We start from the raw sequence: 19,519 nt of genomic DNA, 5'->3' as shown, positions 1-19,519 counted from the left end.
CCAGTTTTATTTGCTGTTGAGTTTTATCCATGTTGCCAATGCACGATAATTTATAGTCATTAGCAGCTTGAACATTCATTTCTCAGCTTCAACTACAACTTGCAGCTTAAATTTACTGTAGCAGTATATTTCCTTGCCGATCTTTTCTCCAAAGTGGATAAGGTTATAGCGTAAAAACATACCAGTACTTAACGTCATTTTTAACATAACTACGATAATTGTTTAACCGTATGATGGTTGAAATATAAGCAAAGCAGTTGTTATCCGATTCGGTTATTAGCAAAACAACAGAGTCTCGTTCGGTTGTTTATGGCTGTACGCATTTTCGCAAGAGTATAAGGTTACTAACAATACTTTTATCATTCTCTTACTTTTTTAACTAGAAGATGGAATAAAGAGATGGAGAAAAAGAAGTTGGTCTATTGTAAGTTGGTCTGTCTTGCTGCCTGATTCTACCGCAAGTGTAGTGTACGCTGTTGCCTGTGCCCGCTCGAAATTTAAAAATATTTTCTAAATATTGTTGTACTGGTATTAATTGCTAACTCCATCGTAAACTCAAATTATCGTAAGCCGAATTATCGTGACTCGTAGACTACCTGTATTTACAAACGCACAAAAATTGCAAACGAACACTGACCTATATTAACTTCCGACACAACGAGAGAAAGTGAGGTCAGCTCATTGAATTAATGTACCTATTCCAGCCTCTCGGGCCAACATATCGTACACCGAACGCTGCCAGATTGTACGTTGTTGCCTGTGCCAGTCGCCCGTGAAATTTAAAAATACTTATTTTCAAAATATTGTCGTATCAACAGTAATTGCTAACCCCATCATAAAAGCGAATTATCGTAAGTTGAATTATAGTAACTCGAGCACTACCTGTATATGAATTTTTTTTCGCGCTGTCATATATTCCAATATTTATATATGATAACGATATTTTTTTTCATTTCTGATGGTTACATACTAAACTTCAGGCAGTGACAAAAAAAGGAGCCAAAAGTGAACTCTTAATCTTAAAAACTAAGCGTGCTGTGATTTTTTTAAAAACTTTCTTTCCGCTTCGGCGCTAACTCTCAAACCCCGCCAGCATACGGGAGACACTTTTGTAAATAGACACTCAGTGTTTAAGGGTTAATAAATTTGGCCATTCTTGCTGCTAGCAACAATGCCATCAACTCTAGTTTTGGAACAGTTAATTCTTTAATGGGCACTACTCTTGCCTTTGCCACCATTAAATAAGGGTTTTTTTTGTTCTTAACCCTATAGGCTACACAACCATATGCTAACTCACTGATATCACAGAATATGTGTAAGGAGTCCCCCTCTCCTTGGCTAGTATTCCTATGGAAGGGAATATCAAGGCATTTTTCCAAGTCTTTGGATTACTCAGCCCATTGTTTCTGTAATGGGTATGGGAGTTGTTCATCCCAATCCATTTGTTGCTTCCACAAATTCTGCAGGTATATGCTGGCCTTAATAGTAACAGGTAGAATTACTCCTAATGGATTGTAAATCTGTGCAGCAGTTCTTAACACTTCTCTCTTAGTCTGACTGGGCTTATTTATCTTAGTAGGATGTATTGCCAAGGTATCTTTCTCTTTGTCCCAAATTCAGACGTAAGACCTTTTGAGTTGTTTGTTCAAGACCGTATGAGTTGCTTGTTCTCTGGCACTAATCCCATATGTCCATTCCTTCAGATATAAATGTGTCTGCTCAAGTATCTTATATGCGTTGAAGAAAAAATTTACCAGTCCATCATCATCATTGCTGGTGAACTGTAAGTTATCTGCATATAGCCCTCTTTTCATCCTTTTAGTGTCACCTTCTATCATAGATAGGTGTTTCTTAATCGTTGCACTCAGCAGAAAGGGAGAACATGTAGCTCCAAATAAAACAACTCTACGGCAACAATTTACGGTTAGGGTCTGTTGGATATTCCAACCATAAAATTCTAGTACTGTACATTCTCTATCTTCTTCCCTAAGTTGCACCATTAAAAATGCCTTCTCTATGTCACTAATACAGGCAAACGATTTTGTTTTAAACTGCAGTAGAACTTTGAGTAGGTCAGCTGTTGTTATATGTGGTCCCATCCACAAACAGTTGTTCAAGTTCAACCCATGTTTCCCCTGTCTGACCGAGCAGTCAAATACTATCCTAATAGGGGTTGTTGCACTGTCTTTTTTAAGACTACGATGTGCTAAGAAATGACAGTCTTCCTCAGTTTTAAAATATTCCACTCTCTCTATGAATCTTCTATCCTCCTGATCCTTCAGGGTTTTCTGGTAGTGTTCTAGAACTGAATATCCTTCCAAAGCGTGACACACTGTTGTTTTAATCTGTTCAAAGCCAACCCCTTTTATTGCCTTTCCAAGGCAATGCCACAACATATTGTTTGTCTATTTCAGAATAGGTTACAGTACTCTCAAAGTTCTCCTATACTTTCCATTCCTGTTCTGTTATCTCACTTCAGTCAGTGCCAAAATGATGTGAACTCCATAAAGTCAAGATCTTCCCTTGGATCCTTTAAATGAGTAGCCCCTTGAGTCATAGTTTGTCGTCGGTTTCCAATGCTAGTTTTAAAATGGAAATATGAATCTCCTTGGTGGGGGGGGCGCCATTCCAGTTATTACTTAACCAAATAAGGTTGGTAGCAATATTAAATTTTCAAATTTCCTAAACCCAGAATGTCAACCCCTATTAACAATTCTATACAGGTAGATCAAAATCTTTATCAGCCAAGCTGATTTTTGTTCTACACAATGACCTTATGGTCGTCTTAATGTCGAATTTCTTCGCATATTCTGGTAGCTCATCTACCACTATGCAATCCATATTTATATATCTTCCCTGGTGAGGTACAGTGATGTTCACCATTTCATACTCCTTAACTAGTTTAGAGGTTAAGTAACCTCTCAGTGATATATTTTCAACTGCCTTGCTCTTATAGTGGAGTCCCTCTTGAGCAGATTTCTTTATAAATGATCTCTCAACATAGGTATCCAACAACCATGTCTTTCATATAATACCGTCTCTTTTACCTTTTAGGGTTATTGTGGCTGTAGGTAAGGTCGACTTCTTAGTCCTCTTATTTCCTGTCCTGTATTTGTCAGAGAGAGCATTCCAACTTGTACCCCACCTACCTTAGACTTATTTGGTTGGTTTCGATTACATATAGCACTATGATGCCCAACAGTGCAGCCATTGTTACAACCTTGCCTGTCACAGTCAGAACTGAAATGTTTATTGGATGCACATATGAAACACAGGCCCAGAGTTCAAGTCGTTTTATATTTCCTCCTCTGGTTACATAAGATTTACAATGTGTGCATATATGATTGCCTCCTCAAAGTGCACATCCTCTAACCTGGTTTACCTTGGCTTTGTTTGTATTTCTTTAGGCCTTACTGATGTTTTTTTGGCCTCACAGATTGACAGTGTTCTACTGCGAAAGCAGATACTGCTGTTAATATATTAGCTTTCACTGGTTCGGTCTGTGGAAAAGCCCTCAAATTGTGTATTTCTTCTTCAAGATATTTTTTAAAGGTGTCAAATTTAAACCAATCTTCTCCACATTATTATTTCACCTACACTACTAGGTAGATTGGTGTAGAGCAAGATGGTGTACAATTCACTCAATTCCAGCTGTTCACTTTCCAGTGATCTTATGCAGCATTCAAATTGCGCTCTGAAACCTTGTAGCGATTCTGCATCTGCGTTAGGAGTCTCAGTTTGAAAGAGTTTTCTAACTAAACACAACTTGATTTCATCTTTTCTGCCGTAGATTTCTTTTAACAAGTTTACTGCTTGCAAATATTTATCAACTTCTAATTTAAAGCCAGATATCAGTTCCAGAGCCTCACCTTCAAATAGGCCCTTTAGATAGGAAAATTTCTGTATTTTCTCAAAATCAGTACTTTGGTGTACTGATACTTCATAAAGTGCCCAAAATGAAATCCATTCCAATACATCACTACTGAAATGTTTGAGGTCTAATTTAGGTACCTTTACACTTGCTTTAACAGGCAATATTGGTGCACTAGGTTCACCCCTTACAGCTAGAAGACTCATAATGGAGGAGTTAAGTCTATGAATTTCAGTGCTGACGTTTAGGCTATATTCCGCTTGATTCATAATTGGTCAGATTTTCCTCCAGGATCCAATAGATCCAATATTCACTATCCAGTTCCTGGATTTTCTGCAAATATTCCTTCAAGGAGTCTCTCATTGAAGAAATAATATTGATATCAAGAGTATCAATGGTGGTTTCAACCTTTTTTGACCAGTTAGTTATCACAGACTTCAACCCCCCTGTTTCCTCTTTTTATTCATCCATGTCAGACATCTCAGCCTGTAATTTACCAACACCAAAATATTTATGGTATGTTCTTAATACTAAAAAAGTGTGCAGACTGCCAGCCCCATACAAATATATATACTGCACTGGCAAATGTAATATTTAGAAGTTGACCACACCTCTTCAGATCAATCAATGGTAGGTCACTACCAATTATATTATATTTATGTGCCCTTGACTACATACATACATGTACAATGTACAATACAGGGTTTTATTTCAAATTAAATTTCACATAAGTATCTCAAAATAGAAAGGAAGTTTTAAAATTCCCACCAAGTTACTATCCAAAGATCAGGCAGTTAGGCCAGGCGATGATTGTCCAAGTTAATCCTACCACTTATCCATTCCAGGTTAGGCTAACATGTGACTAATTCTAAAATGGTTGCCACCATCAGCAAGTCACATTTTTATCTTTATCGCCAAGGAACACAACAATTCTTAAAATTTCACAAACACTTAACTATACAGATCAGTGCTATAACAACCAGTCACAACGATCCTGGTCATGGCACCAATTTGTTCCAATGCTTGTAGAATAAGTATAGCATTTCAAATCGTGAGTGATCATATAGCCTAAATAGTTTGAAATGTACTAACCTAATCATGACCTAAGTTTTATGCTATGACTCCCAGGTTACTTGAACCACATTATTCTAACTCGTAATCAAAACCATATTGTATTGCGTATATTCTCCAAGACATAAATGGTACAGACTTACTATTATGTCAGTTGACGTAGTCAATATCCATAGCCTGAATTGTTATTGAGATTGGCATGAGCACAATCTCAACTTTGTCACCCTCATTTCAAGAACACTCCAAGAAATTCTCCTTATATATTCTCCTTATCCTACGGTATGCATATCTTACTAAAGGAAGTTTCCTTAAAAGGTCTCTCAATGAAAGGGAATACTTAAGTGAATTTGAAGGCACCAACAACTATGACTGAATCTCCCTAATCATTCCTAGTTACAAATACACTATCAGAGCTGTAACAAGACTGACTTTCACCGACTCGACAAACAAATGACGACCGATACTTAAGCACTATTACACGTATACTTACAATCTAATAGATGAAATAACCAAACAATGCTTTTCACAACTAAACATATACAACAAAACATAACATCTTTCTTCCAAGAGTCTAATACATGAAATAACCAAACAACGCTTTTCACAACTAAACATGTACAACAAAACATAACTTTCTGCCACATAAAGTGCATTTCCACTTTACGTAAATAAGAAAGACACACAAGACCATACCACAACTTGCGGAAAAGTACAATCTCTCTTGTCGAAGCTTTCGCCACCTTCAGTGCCCTTGCCTAACCAGACCTTACCTTCCCAACCTAACTTAGAGTGCTGTACTCTGACCTGGGTATGGGGGCTTTGCTCCTCCTGGACTCCCCGGTAACACTGTCTCCCTACTCTGCATACTACCCAAAGAGAGACACTGGCACATCTTTATCAGAGTTCCCTTCTGCCTCTTCTTAGGTTTTGAACTGAGAGAGAGAGAAAGAGCCATTTGGCTTAAACATTGCTTTAGAAACTTCACAAAATAGACAACAGTAGTTGTTTGGGAACTCAGTTGGTTAATCTGGGAACCACCAGTGGAGAGTGCCTATGAAACCTGAGAGTGCTAGTCAACAGACTGCAGTCAAATGGTTTCCTGACAAACTGGAACAAGTCTTGTTTTGCACTCAACAGGTCTTTTTGTATGGCTGGGACTCTGCTGGGGTACCCTGAGTGGTCAGTTGTCTTTTCCAAGCTGGACTCAAACCATAATAAGGAAAGACATGGACAGGTTCCTGATGAAAGAATGGATTCTGTGCCTGTTATAGTTTGAGCCTTTGGTAGATCCAGTCCTCAAACTGCAGTTCAGGGGCATGAATAGAATCTGGCTCTTATAGGCCTGGAAAAGGCTTTGCAATCTTCACCTGCGATAACAAGTGGTCAGGAAGATAATCCAGCTGTGAGCTTGGAATGGTGCTGTCGCCAAAGATGTCAACCTAACTCCCCAGTTGTGCAAGTAGTTATATACATGGAAATGCCACATCAGTTTCCTGGAACTGAGGGCTCTCTTTCAGAAAATTTTAGCCTTCATAGAAAACCCACATTTTGTTGGTCCTTGACAATACGAAAGCAGTGTTGTGTATCAAGAGGTTTGGCTCATGCTCAGCCCTGCTCAGTGCAGTCATGCTGCCTGTGTTATAGATGGCTCAGGCAAGGCAGTGGCACTTGTCTACAATCCATCATGCTGGGTTGCTTGATGCAATAACAGACTCCCTGTTGAGGCAAGTGGCAGCTTAAACCGAGCAGATATTGGACAAACCCTCCTTTTAAGTGACTGCTAACCTGCTTCCTCACCTGGAAGTAGACCTTCTCTGCTACATAAGAGAACTGAGCTTCCAGTGTGTAGCTCTCTTAACCTGAACACTCGGGCAATAGCAACAGGTGCAACATGTGCATTCTCACAGGACTGAAACAGTTGAAGGACAATATGCCTCTTTCCTCCTTTGTCCCAGATTTCAAAGGATTTACTCAAACTGTTGGCCTTAAACAGAACTGCCTACTCAGTGGGCCCCAAATTGAGTAAACAGTCATTGTTTTATTCTTTTGCAACAGTGGGTGAAAAATTCAATCCCATTGCCAGACAGTAAGATGGAAAGTTGTTTATGAATTCTTTCTGAGCCGTGACCTTCACATTCTAATTCAAATTCTAGTCTGCCATGAAGATTATTTATCCAACGTTGCTAGGTACCTGGTGCAGAAACTGGACCTCATCTATTCAGTACCAGTCTGTATGGAAAGTGTGGTTGGATTTCCCCCCTCACTTAGAGCCGGGTTAAAATTTATGTAGAAACTTTTCTAAATTTTGTGATCCACCTGTTTGAGGATAAGCCCCTTGCTTCTACCACAGTTGTGACATATGAGGTTGTGTTTTGAGAGCCCTTGCTCTGTGGGTTTGGCGTTGACTCAGATACAGAAGATTTTAGCTCCCGCCTCAGGCCTTATGCATTGCAAAGATTGGCCGGGGCAAGGGCTGCCTTTACCTGGTCCTTGAGTAAGGTTCTTCAGCTTATGCAATCTCTTCAGTTCAGTATTATATTATTATTATTTTTCAGAAGATGAACCCATTTCATTTGAACAAGTCCACAGGGGCCATTGACTTGAAATTCAACCTTTCAAAGAATATGGTGTTCATTAGGAAGTAAGAAATAGGAAGTACGTGAAAATAGAAGGATAAAACTTTAGTAATATTAATGCAGTTAACTCTTGACTAAAACATACATAAGTACTTGGGTAAATAACTGTAAAATAAGCACTAAAAAGTTAGAGTATACCTGAGTAAACCCTTGCACAAGGTCACTCACTACAGAGAAAGCCATGAGTGGAGAGGCTGGAGCACAGCTCAGTGTTTATGAATACAAGTTGTATGGTTCCCACCCAGTTAAGGCAACTAACAAAAGGGGGGCAGGGGGGAGGATATTTAACAGTACCAAACTGTCTAACCAAAGACAGCTACGAGAAGCAGAAGTGCTGATGTGAGTTTTTAGTTAAAGTGCATGCTTACATATACATTTAAAGAGTTAAATGCCAGTTATCGAACACTCTAGAACTCGTGTAATTATATACAGTACTTGAATTTTAATTTAGTGTTTCACATGCTAATCTGATGGGATGAAGTTACATATAATCTTGCAATTGGAATGCTTTTCATACTGTAAATTCTCTGGAGATGAATCTCTGAGCATTTCCTCTTTTGAAAATACTGAGCAAAATAACTCGTCTGCTCCAAAAGGCAATCTTCTTGACTGCCTTTGACTATCTGACCAGGACAGTGCTTCATCACCAATGTCTTGTCACTTGCTGTTGTCCCCGACCTGTTATTCCTGGCTAAAAATGAGAAACCTTTGAAGAGGAATTCCTTTATTCTTCTATGGGAATCTAGTACTTCACATAAGACATATGGTGCCTGATCACTCCAGGTTTACCTAGATCTTTGCATCCTATCACAAAAATGCCACTCTCCCTGCAAGGACATAAAATTATCTTAATCTCCCTAATTAAAAAGGCAAACACTCTCCTCTTTCTTGAATCACTTACTGTCCAGAAGGTGAGTACATTGCTGGCTTTCCTCAGAAACATTTCCTTTTAAGTCTCCGAGATTACACGATGGTCGTCAGGGAATGTATTCTTGAAACACTACTGCCAGTAGATTGAATAAGTGTTATCGTACTGTGAGTCAATAGATGATATGGTAAGTCCCTGCCCCATAGGCTCTTTAGCAGAAAGCAAAGGGCCTCCTTGATGCTTTGGTACTTCTGAGACAATTATGTGAAGGAGTGATATTTCTGCAGCCCATCCTGACCTATAATAGGTAAGTCATCCTAGAGCCATACATGTAACAGGCACATGTAGGTTTTTGCTCTCTCCACATCCTTCTTATTTATTAATTCCTAATGGAAATTATGAATAAAAGAAGGTTGGTAATCACTCAAGTTACTTGTACCATGGACTACTTTTTAGCGTGGGTCGTTGGGACTCCTTACTCAGGAGCCAGGCCATTTCATCACCTGTCAGTTTCTTTTATATGCATCTTTGAGGCTGAAAATTAGCCAACATAAAAAAAAAATTGGTTTTGACATAGGAAATGCTGTTTCTTTGGCCTCTGTGACTCCTCAAACCCACCCGCTTTCCCTGACCAAAAAGGCATAGGAATTTTTGGTGGAGTTTTCTCTCACCGTCTTGTAGAGGAGAGTGATGGCTTAACCATGCACAGTTGTTACATCTATATGAGAAGGTTGAATAAGAAATACTGGGTCATTGCATGGGAAAAAGGCCTACTCTTCACCATGTTAACAGGCACTACTGTATTCTGGCCAGGACCAGCAATGACAGAATTCTTGATATTGGCTAGTCTGTTTTATGGAACCTCCAGTGGAACCATAAAAGTAACTCCTTTCAAGATGAACAGCAGCTACCAAAAAAAGTTTTTCCTATTTTAAAACCTGGGTTTTAAACTTTTCTTACTTCTCAACCTAAAATTGCAATATTTTATTTTATTAAAAAATTTTTTTTGTGAGGGAACTTTAAACGCATGATAAATAAGAATGATGTTAGTGTTGAGGAAGCTCTTCTTAGCCTTTTTTTTCCATTTTTTCAGCATTCATAGAACTGTTATATTTTTAAGATTGTATATGTTGAAAGTACTTGGTGAAAGTGACTCGTATAATTATGATACTTTTGTTATTAAGCTGAATTATCATGTATGTGTTACATTCTTGGTGAGTTTGCCTTGCAGAAAATTAATGTTTTGTATTTTGAACTTCTGGAAATTTTAAGAAAATACCTTTCAGACCATTGTTTTCACTTATGCTTGAGTGAACTCTCCTTAAGTGTAAGCCAACTGTACATCTCTTCTGGGCAAGCAATATAACTGGTCAAGCTCTTGGTTATGAAATAAGTACAAAAAAGATACTAAAGGCACAGATAGCATTACTGGTCAGGATTAATCCTGGACAAATAGTGCTGTCAGCAGTTAGAGGTTCACAAAAAAGTGATCTGCATAACATGGATCAATTATGCTCTGTATGTGTAAGCATTTACAAATAAAAAACTCGTTCTAAATATCCTTTAATGTTTATAAATTAAAAACTTGTTTTAAACATCCTTTAATCTTGATTTTATCTTCCAGTATCAATTAGATGTCTTAGTTTGATTGGTCTTTTGTATGATGCTTTTATGAAAAGTATGAAGGATGGAGATAGTATTCCACCTAGGTATAGAAATACTCTAAATTCCTTTAGAAGGGATAGTGATCTTATCACCAACAAAGTAGATAAAGGTGGGAAAATTGTGATAATTGACAGATCTAATTATAATGACAAGATTCAAGAATTGTTGAGTGATGAGGTATGTTCAGAGAATTAACTTTTGCTGCAATCCCTTAGTTAGGGTTTGGGCTCAATTTAACAGAAAACTTGAGGAAATAACAGGGAATTTGAATTTTGATTATAACAGATTCATCAAATGTCTTCTGTGTTTACCTAATTTGTATGAATTTCCTAAAATCCATAAACCAAAGATTCCACTACATGCAGTTATTTCAGACAGGGGACACCTCTTCATATCCCTTTTCTCTGTTGCTTGGTAAGTTTTTGATTGCTCATATCAAAAATAATTTGCATTTTATTGAAAAAGTTAAAAGAATATGTTTCAGCCCAGGAAAGATGATAAACTAGGATGTAGTTTTTTTGTTTACAAAAGTTGATGGTGATTATACCTTACACTTTTCATTGCAAAAATTAGAAGATGTGAATCAGTACCTATTGCCATGTGTCTCCAGTGTCTTAGGAGACCTCGTTAAGCTGTGTGTTAACAATATGTTTTTACTTTTCATGGGAAGTTTTATCCATAGACTTTTGGTTGTGCCATAGGCTCTCGTCTTTCCCCAGTTTTAAATAATTTGTTTATGGAATATTTTGAAAATGAATTATTATGCAGTATTCTTTTCACTGATACCCAGTTGTTCAGGTATGTTGATGACTTTTGGCTGAATTGTAATATAAAAGAAGATAGTTTCCATACATTTTTTCAACAACTTAATCAACTGTGATTATCTATTGATTTCACATACAAATGGGTATCCAATAATGAAATGGCCTTTTTGGATGTATTACTCATCCATGATAACAGATATTTTATTGAATGTTTTCAGAAAACCTACACATGGCAATATGTATCATAACCAAAAATTAAGATCTCTGTTCTTTCCTCTTTGTTCTTGTATGTGTACAAAAATTGCAATCCTGATCTTTTTGAGAGAGAAATTTCTTTTCTGACTGATTATATTATGAGACTGGGGTAACCCTCTTGGTTAATCCAAAAATGTCATTTTAAAGCAATTAAGACCTTTTACTGTTTGTCATCAGACTGCTATGGATTTGCTAAGCCATCTTTAGTGATTCCATATGCTAAGGATGATAAACAAAATGAAAGAATTAGGATGGTTAAGAGTCAAGAATATATGTAACTTCCAAGTACAGTAGGAAAATTTTTAGTTAAAAATTCTGAGAGAGTTGGCTGTACTTAAGGGGCTTACTGTGTTCCTTACAAAGATTGTTCTAATGTTTCTATAACAACATCAAACGGAACATAGGAGATCAGGTAGAAAGGGTGATGCAAACAATGCTGTATTCATTCATGTGTCTGAAAATAATCATACTATTAATGGGAATAAATTTGAAATGTTGTACTGTACAAGGAAAAGTCTTAGAAGAAATGAAAAATTGTTGAATCTGCTGTAATCCCCAGTATGAATTTGAACGATGGTTGTTACAAACTTGACAGTCTTGAAACTTCACATGGTTTGAAGGAAGCCAACCTCTTTAATGTTGTTAAAAGATTAAATGGCTAGTATGTTGATACTTATTTTTGTTTATTATATTTACTTTTATTTTTCTTCGTACTCTCTTTGTCTTTTGTATCTTCATTCTTGTTTTTATGTTCAGCTGAAGGAGGCTAGTGTGGCTCGAAACTGGTATTTTTCAAGATTAGAGGATGCTTTTAGAACAAGTTTTTGTTTGTCTGCTGACACTAGTCTAATGAACCTTGGATTTTTGGACACAAAGTAAGGCATATACTCTTTATCACTGATGGGGTTTGTGGTGAAACAAAGTTTATGAAAGTACACATGTGATTGCCAAAATTATTTCAGCGTTTCATGAACATGATGTGGTATTTGATGGGAAATGTGTTCTTCACATTTTTGTCTGTCTTGTGTATACTTTCCAACTGCTTGAGGTCTTTGTTTGTGCCCTTTTTCCAGTATTCCCTGGGTCTTCCAATAAGTTTTTTCTTGATGCTTGTAAATTGACTACTTTTATAACTGTTCCTCATGACTTTGCATCACATGTCCAAACTGTCCCAGTATGTATTTTGAGATGTCTGTTTTCCAGTTGCTAAAAACATCATCTCTCCTCTACCTCCCCATTTATATGTGTCCACTCTACCCATAACCATTTCTTTTTCAAAATCTTCATTTTCTTTATGTTCAGTATCTCATAGTTGAGAAAAATAAGCTGATTGTTATACTGACAGCAGAACAGGCATCCTTCTAGTAGGTCTAGTAATTTTACTAGTCTGTTATAGTCTTGTGTTTCAGACAAGGCTTTTGCAGAAGTAATATTTGTTTGCAGTGAGACAAATTGTTTTGAAATTTTCAGCCTTTCAGTTTTTTGGAACCTTATGAAATACTTTTGTTCACAAAAGATTGTGCATCATTTGCGCAAATTTCTGCACAGTGTGCTGCATCAGTTTTATCATGATTATTTTTCTTTTACAGGTATGCTGATTTGCATGCGTGCCATCCTTCAGTATGTACATGCTAAGCGAGAGTGGCACCAAGTCCCCCATAATTCTCGCCATAGATTTTTCCTCTTTTATTGAGTCTGTTAATGGAAAAACAAGTTGGGGGTTTGCCTCTTCATCTGAAGCATTTGAGTTTATGTCAATCATCACCCATATATTCTTTTTAGACAGCTGTTAACTTGTTACCAAGAATGTTTCCATGAAATGTGGTGACATTGGATCATCATATGAATGTTGAAGTATACTTGGAGGTAAGTTAAGTAGAAATGGATGGCATTGCTATACTTCTTTTATGCATATACCCAAGCTCTTTGGCAATCATTCATATGAAATTGGAGCTTTTCAATATTGTAGTAGGGCCTTATAAGTCTGGTAACTAGAGTACAGTAATAAAGGCTATACAAAAAGTTTGTAGGCTGATATTCATTTTTTGATAAGCCTATGAATGACTTAAATCATTGGTATTATATTTGTATTAGGTCATGTTTATTATTGAACATGAATATTTATTGCAGTGCACAGTTGAAAATTTCTCATTAAAGGAAACCATCTTTATGTATTTTGTAGCATGTTGAATTGTAGTGGAAAGCTTACATATATTATATATACAATATACCTATAAAATGTTCATAGCTGTTGGTGTGTTGGGTAAAAGCCACATGTTTTAGGACACCTGTATTTTGTTACCTGCTCATCACAGTTCTTGCCACATTCTTCTTTTGCACTTATTTCATGTTAAAGCTTATTATTTTTTTGTTAAGGTTGAATTTTAGCAGTAAAGCAGTTGCAAAATTAAACTAGTTTTTTATCTTTATGGGGTTTTAAGAGCCATGTGTTTAGGGCAAGTTATGAGATGTGTTTACTCTTAAATGTAGGAGAATTAGCTGTCACAGTGCATATAGATTTGAAGTTTTTTTAAGTTCACTACTTGCAAGAGGCAACTGTTTCATTTGGATTGTTAGCTGGAATGATTAATGGTTGATTCTCATTTGCTTTCTGGGTACAGGGTGCAATGTAGGCATTATCTGTATTGATTAAGTTGAAATGTTGTCAGTCAAACGTGTGTTTTTGCGAGTTTTGATATGCATCCAAATTCATGAGATTCTTTAATAAAAAGTGGCAAAAGGATTTGAGAAAAGTGATAGAAATCATTATGCAAAATATCTATGCTTTTCTAATGTACTGTGTACTAGTTACGTGTTTAATGCTGTTGAAAGTGTAGCTTGAGTACAAGTATTGTACAATTGTAATACAAAAACCATTTACTTCCACTGGCAGTGAAGCTAAGACATATACAAATAGAGATGAGCTTCATGAGATCATTCAAATTTAGTATGTAGCTGATTAAATATATGAAGAAGTGTAGATATAATAGTAAATGTTCTTTGATATTTGATTTGTCAGGATTTTAAGAAGGTATTTTCTGGGTTGATTTATAATCAGATCTAAGAAAAGCACAAACCTTACATAGAATTTCCATTTTCTTAGTGTTGAATTGTTTTTGAACTGATATTTTAACAAAAATTGTTGAGAAGTGAAGATTTTTTTTTTTACGTAAACTAGAAGGGGCTCACTTCCATCCGTATAATCTTCATTTTACAGGAATGTCTTCGCTGCTTTGTCATTTAAATTAAAGGTAACTAAAACTCTGAGAAAGTAACAAGAGTAAATTATTTTATTGTGTATGATCACTTCACTGACCAGGAAGGGACCTTTTGTGTTTTCAATCCTATTTTGTCATAATAGGGTTTTGTCTTTCATCTCCAAGTACAGTAATTTGTAAAGGTAAACATAGCCACTAATAAAGTTTTTATGAACTGATCACTGTATTGAAGTAAGCAATCAAAGTATAAAAGTAAGTGGACATTCTTTTTTAATATAGCTCATCATGTTTTGTTGTTATACAGTATTCAGGAGGACTGTTTTAAAGATGTTTATTTGCAAACTTTCCTATCAAAATAATCTTTATAATAAGGTAGACATCAGCTTGTTTTGTTTATCTTAATGCTTATTGTTTTTGGGGAAATGCTGTCTTGCATGATACAAAGCTGTTTGATTAAATTTTGATCAACAGCATGTAGAACTTTGCAAGATGTTTGAATTTTTAAAAAAGTACTGGGTTGTCATTTTGATGAAAAAATCTGGATGCAGTACAGATAAACTTTTAGTATTGGGTCTGCATTTAGAGGGGGACAACATAAAGTGTAAAGTATGTGGACAAAGTACTGAAATGATTTTAGATGGTGAGTAGGTGAGCAAAATATCATCATCAAAGCTTGTGGCCAAAACTGTTAACCTTTCGTTATTTACCATCACTTGGATAATGTTTTCAACCAACACAAAGCACAGTCACCCTAGTTAGAAGAAAAATGAGATTTGGGGGATTTATTTTGCAGGTTCCTCAGATTTCATGTAAATATTCATTCAAGGTTTAAGTATCTAGTTGCAGAAAAAGGCTAATTTATTTTGTGATTTCAGACAGCCTATTGTTGGTGCTACCTCAGGCTTTACATAAACTCTCAACTAAAGAACAATATTGATTTTATGTGAAATATGGTAGCCTTACATTTTCCTTTCATTAACTGAGATTGCATGGCCCTTTGGATCATAGGTTTTGTTGCTGATAACATGGACAAATATTGATAGGTGGATTTAGAGCGCATTAACATGTTCTGCATAATATTTTTTGACAGTATTTAAAGGTTAATGGGATGGTGGTTGTATTGTATATAGTCATTTTTCAATCAGGGAAATTACTGATAGGCAGAGAAATAAAGAAGCTTGGGGCACACAGGTTGTACTGCTAAAACTTTTCTAATTCCTGTAGGTCCTTTTTAAATTTATTTTAATTTTTGAAGTCTCTTTTAGAGCTCATGATGAGTTTTTAGATTTTCATAGTACTTAGAAAAAATTTTCTCTCTCTCTGTATGTGTGTGTATGTTGTATGTCATCTTTTACCAAAATCATTTAAATAATCAGTTGACACATAATTTGCCATCTGAGTTACAGATGTTATGTAATTCATCATATTTAGTGGAAATGGAAACTTTTTTTCTTCCTCCTAAATAGATCTTTTCTTTAAGCAGTACGAAAGGTTCTTTATAGCATTTGTTGCATATCTCTCATTCATTTACCTTCATCTATTTCCTCAAGTCCCTTCTGATCTAGATATTAAACTTCATCTTTGTCTTGTTAATTTTCGGTCCTTACTTACTGTATAGGCCAACCATGTGCGAGTGTAGAAATGACAGCGTGAGTGTTACTGACAGTTTATTTTGGATTTGATTTTTTATTGCCAAATTGAGTTTTGAACCATGAGAGTAACCAAGTACATTTTAAAATGTAAATGGAGAGAGAGAGAGAGAGAGAGAGAGAGAGAGAGAGAGAGAGAGAGAGAGATTCTTGTCCACTTGCTTTCATTTATATGAAACAGTTGTTTTATTGTAGTACTCATCTTTCATTTGTTTTCTTTTACCCATAAATATTTTGTGATATAACTGAGCTTTACATATTCATTTTATTTTTGTCAGGACAGAATATATTTTGAGGTACATAATCACAACTTAAAATTACAGAACTGTAAGTGCTGTTTAGATCAAAGAAAAATAGACTACATGTACCAGTAATTGTCACTCTAGTATGTTTATGATAGATAAGTAATGCCAGATGCTCATCAGTGTTGTTCAGTATACTTTTCAAGTCAGCTATTTGAAGTGCTGTGTATGATGTATTACTCGGAAAAAGTTGAAATTTGATCAATTTTATGTGACATCCATTGTTAGTCTTGTGTACTAGTACTGTATTGCAATATTGCTAAGCTGTTTATTGAGCTGTTGTTAGACCAGTTCTGACAAAAGTTGAGGTTTGCTTGCAATTGAATTAAGAGTTAGTAAGCAACTGTGAGTAACTGTCTAATGGGAACAAAAGGGTAGGGATTTCTGAGGTGTTGAAATTCAAAATTGGAAGCCTAAAAGGTTGTAATCTATTTCTTAAAGTGAATGTTTCATATATCTTTGGCTTTTACCACTGCCTTAGAAAGATGAAGAGATTGATGAACTAAGCGATAGCTTTCTTTATTTAGATAGACGAGAAGTATATATTTATGTACACTGACTTTAAACATTTAAAGATGTATTAAGAATTGAGAAGCAATTGAAATATTGTAAGTTTTGGTTTACTTTTCATATTTTATGTATATATATATATGTTAGTTGATAGGCTTACATCCCTCATTTTCACCTGCCTAAACTCTATTTTTTCCTAATGAAAGCATATGTTAAGGAACTTATGAGATAATCCTTCAGTATTCATCTTGGACATTCTTAGCTTTAGATGTGACCCATCATTTTCATCACAGTAGAGCATCTAGTCAACTGGCAAGGTTTGATTATTTTTATCATTTAACAAGAAGAAAGAATTTCAAGAAAATATAATATTTTAGTGATCAATAATGTGCTCAGATCTTCATTCCATTGTGTGAGTGTTAAAGAAACGATGTTGTATTCATAAGGGAGTGTTCTGTGTTTAGTAATAATGGGAAACTTTAATTAAAAAAATTTAGTATACAGAACTGTGTTCTTTATTTTATTAGAATGCTAAAGTTTCCTTGATTCTGGTGGTGTTCATAATTTCTTCCTCTCCCTTATTTCAAGCATACCGTAAGGAAAGTAAAATATAGGCTTTTTTTTTTTTTTACATTTTGAATAAAGTTTTATCAAGAATGAATGGAAGGTTTGCACTAATTGCACGAACAAATGTTCTTTACATTTTGGATCCTGTAATGTTGAAGTGTAGGTTCCAGTGAAAACTTTGTAGTTTATGATAGTTTTGCTAGTGTTGGCAGGTCATACTTTCAGGTGTTTGGTATCATGTAAAATTCTTGACAAAAGTATTTCAAAAAAGTTATCAAGCAATACTAAGTAATAACAGCAAAAAAAATTGACAAGAATTATTGTTCATTTTATGTGATGATACTTATTTGGTACCATGTGCAAATAAAGCAGACTTTTAACTCCTGTTTTGAATCTTATTTAAGCTTCCGTACTTTATTGTGTGATGCGCAAGTTTTTTTGCTATTTTTCATTTGCGGACTGTTTTTAAAGATTATTAGGAACAGAACTAGCAACTCTTTACATAAAAAAATTAATATAATTGCTTTAATTTTTTTTTTTTTTTTTTTAGATATTTTGACTTTGATATTGATAAGGCAACTATTACTGTATTTTGACCAGATAAAAAAACAACCATTTGTGGCAATGACTATCTAGCATCTCTAAAACCTGTCATCGTAATAAGTAAATGGGAGTTGTTCCCAAGGGAATGCAAACTATTGCCTTTTGTGTCAGAGTATTTCTCAGCTTGAGCTGGAATTGGTTATTGCAACTTAGTAGCAGGGCAGTTAACTAGGAATAGATGGGTGAGGAGGGGTAACCACCCCCTCTCCTGTTATAATAAAAAAAATGCAAAGGCCTTGGTTAGGTGTATGGCCCTTTTATGTTTGTGGTGATAGTGTAACTAGTTTGTTTTCCATGGGTGCTAGATGTGTGCTGGCTAGTTTCTTTCACAGTGGAGAGGTTCATATCTGCAGAGGAAGGCCTGATGATGTTTGCTGGTTATTTCTAAGGGGATTACTCTGTCTTTGATACTGCCACATCTTTTCGGCTCATCTCTCTCTCTCTCTCTCTCTCTCTCTCTCTCTCTCTCTCTCTCTCTCTCTCTCTCTCTCTCTCTCTCTCATGCTCACAGAGTATGTTAGTGAAGATAGGCAACCAGCTTTTGCTCTCTTGACAGTGGTGAGCTCTATCCAGGTGAGACAGTGGCACATGTTCATGGGATGACATGAACACACTTCATTGGCAGCTTTTCAGATCCCTGGGTAGCCTGTGTTCTTTGGGATGAATGGGCTAGAAGTTGTAAACAGACATAATCTATCCTTTTATAGTGGTCTCTTCCTGTTGGAGGAGGTGGATAAAGACCTGTCATTGATCTCTCTCCTATGAACAAGTTAGTGTTACAGGCTCAGTTCAGAATGGAATCAGCACATTCTATGTTAGATTAAATCAGAGAGGGTATGGTGGAGTAGTTTGTTTAAATGAAACTTTTTGTTCATTTTTATTTTAAATCATATGTTCTAGGATTCCCATTTCACTCTTGTAATCACAAGTTTCATTTTATAAACTGTAGCTTGGGAGGATGCTAACTTGTCCACAATCTGCAGTAACATTCATCAACTTCAATTCCTTGTTTAGTGTTTTGGGACTTAAACTTGAAGGACATTGCTGTAGGGTAGCTGAGTTGGTCATCTCAACCAAATGTAGTTTTCACTGGAAGAGTGTGGAGTCAGTATACTTAAAAAACTGTCATAAGCATGTTTACTATTAATATTTTCCAATGTCTGTGGTTTTCCAAATGTTACCCTTACTTAGGGCATTTATTAGGAAGTATTGTAAAAGAATGTTATATGTAAATAAATCTTAGTATAAATTCTAGTATGAGTAATAGTTGTATGATTGCGTGTGGTTGTATGTGTGTATATATTAATAAATATAGGGTTTAAGAATGTAATTTGATTTGTAAACCTCTAACATCTCCACAGTCCACCCACAAGATATGTATTTTGGTGCCCAATATGGGGCATTCCTGGAGATTTGAGTGAAGGGAATGTGGAATATGGATCAGTTGGGAGTCAAGTGCTGGAGTGAGTAAAAGTAGACAAATGGACAGGGTGCATGAGGGCACCAAGGCTTTGCATGAAGAGTTAGCAAGAAGGGAAAA

General features: G+C 35.8%; 1 protein-coding gene across 2 annotated transcripts in view; it reads left to right on the top strand.

The window, feature by feature from the left end:
• Ndfip (Nedd4 family interacting protein) overlaps nucleotides 1-17,760 on the top strand; it is a 101,658-nt gene extending 83,898 nt beyond the window's left edge. For both annotated transcript variants that reach the window (XM_067110198.1, XM_067110199.1), the window contains exon 6: nucleotides 12,720-17,760. In XM_067110198.1, the coding sequence (XP_066966299.1) occupies nucleotides 12,720-12,823 (104 nt within the window). In that variant the 3' untranslated portion in view covers nucleotides 12,824-17,760. The remainder of the gene's footprint in view (nucleotides 1-12,719) is intronic.
• The last annotated feature ends 1,759 nt before the right edge of the window (nucleotides 17,761-19,519 follow it).

This window comes from Macrobrachium rosenbergii, chromosome 10 (genome assembly GCF_040412425.1).
Source record: "Macrobrachium rosenbergii isolate ZJJX-2024 chromosome 10, ASM4041242v1, whole genome shotgun sequence".
NCBI classification, from domain to species: domain Eukaryota; kingdom Metazoa; phylum Arthropoda; class Malacostraca; order Decapoda; family Palaemonidae; genus Macrobrachium; species Macrobrachium rosenbergii.
Note: the sequence above shows the minus strand (reverse complement) of the source record. Positions and strands in the feature narration are given on the sequence as shown.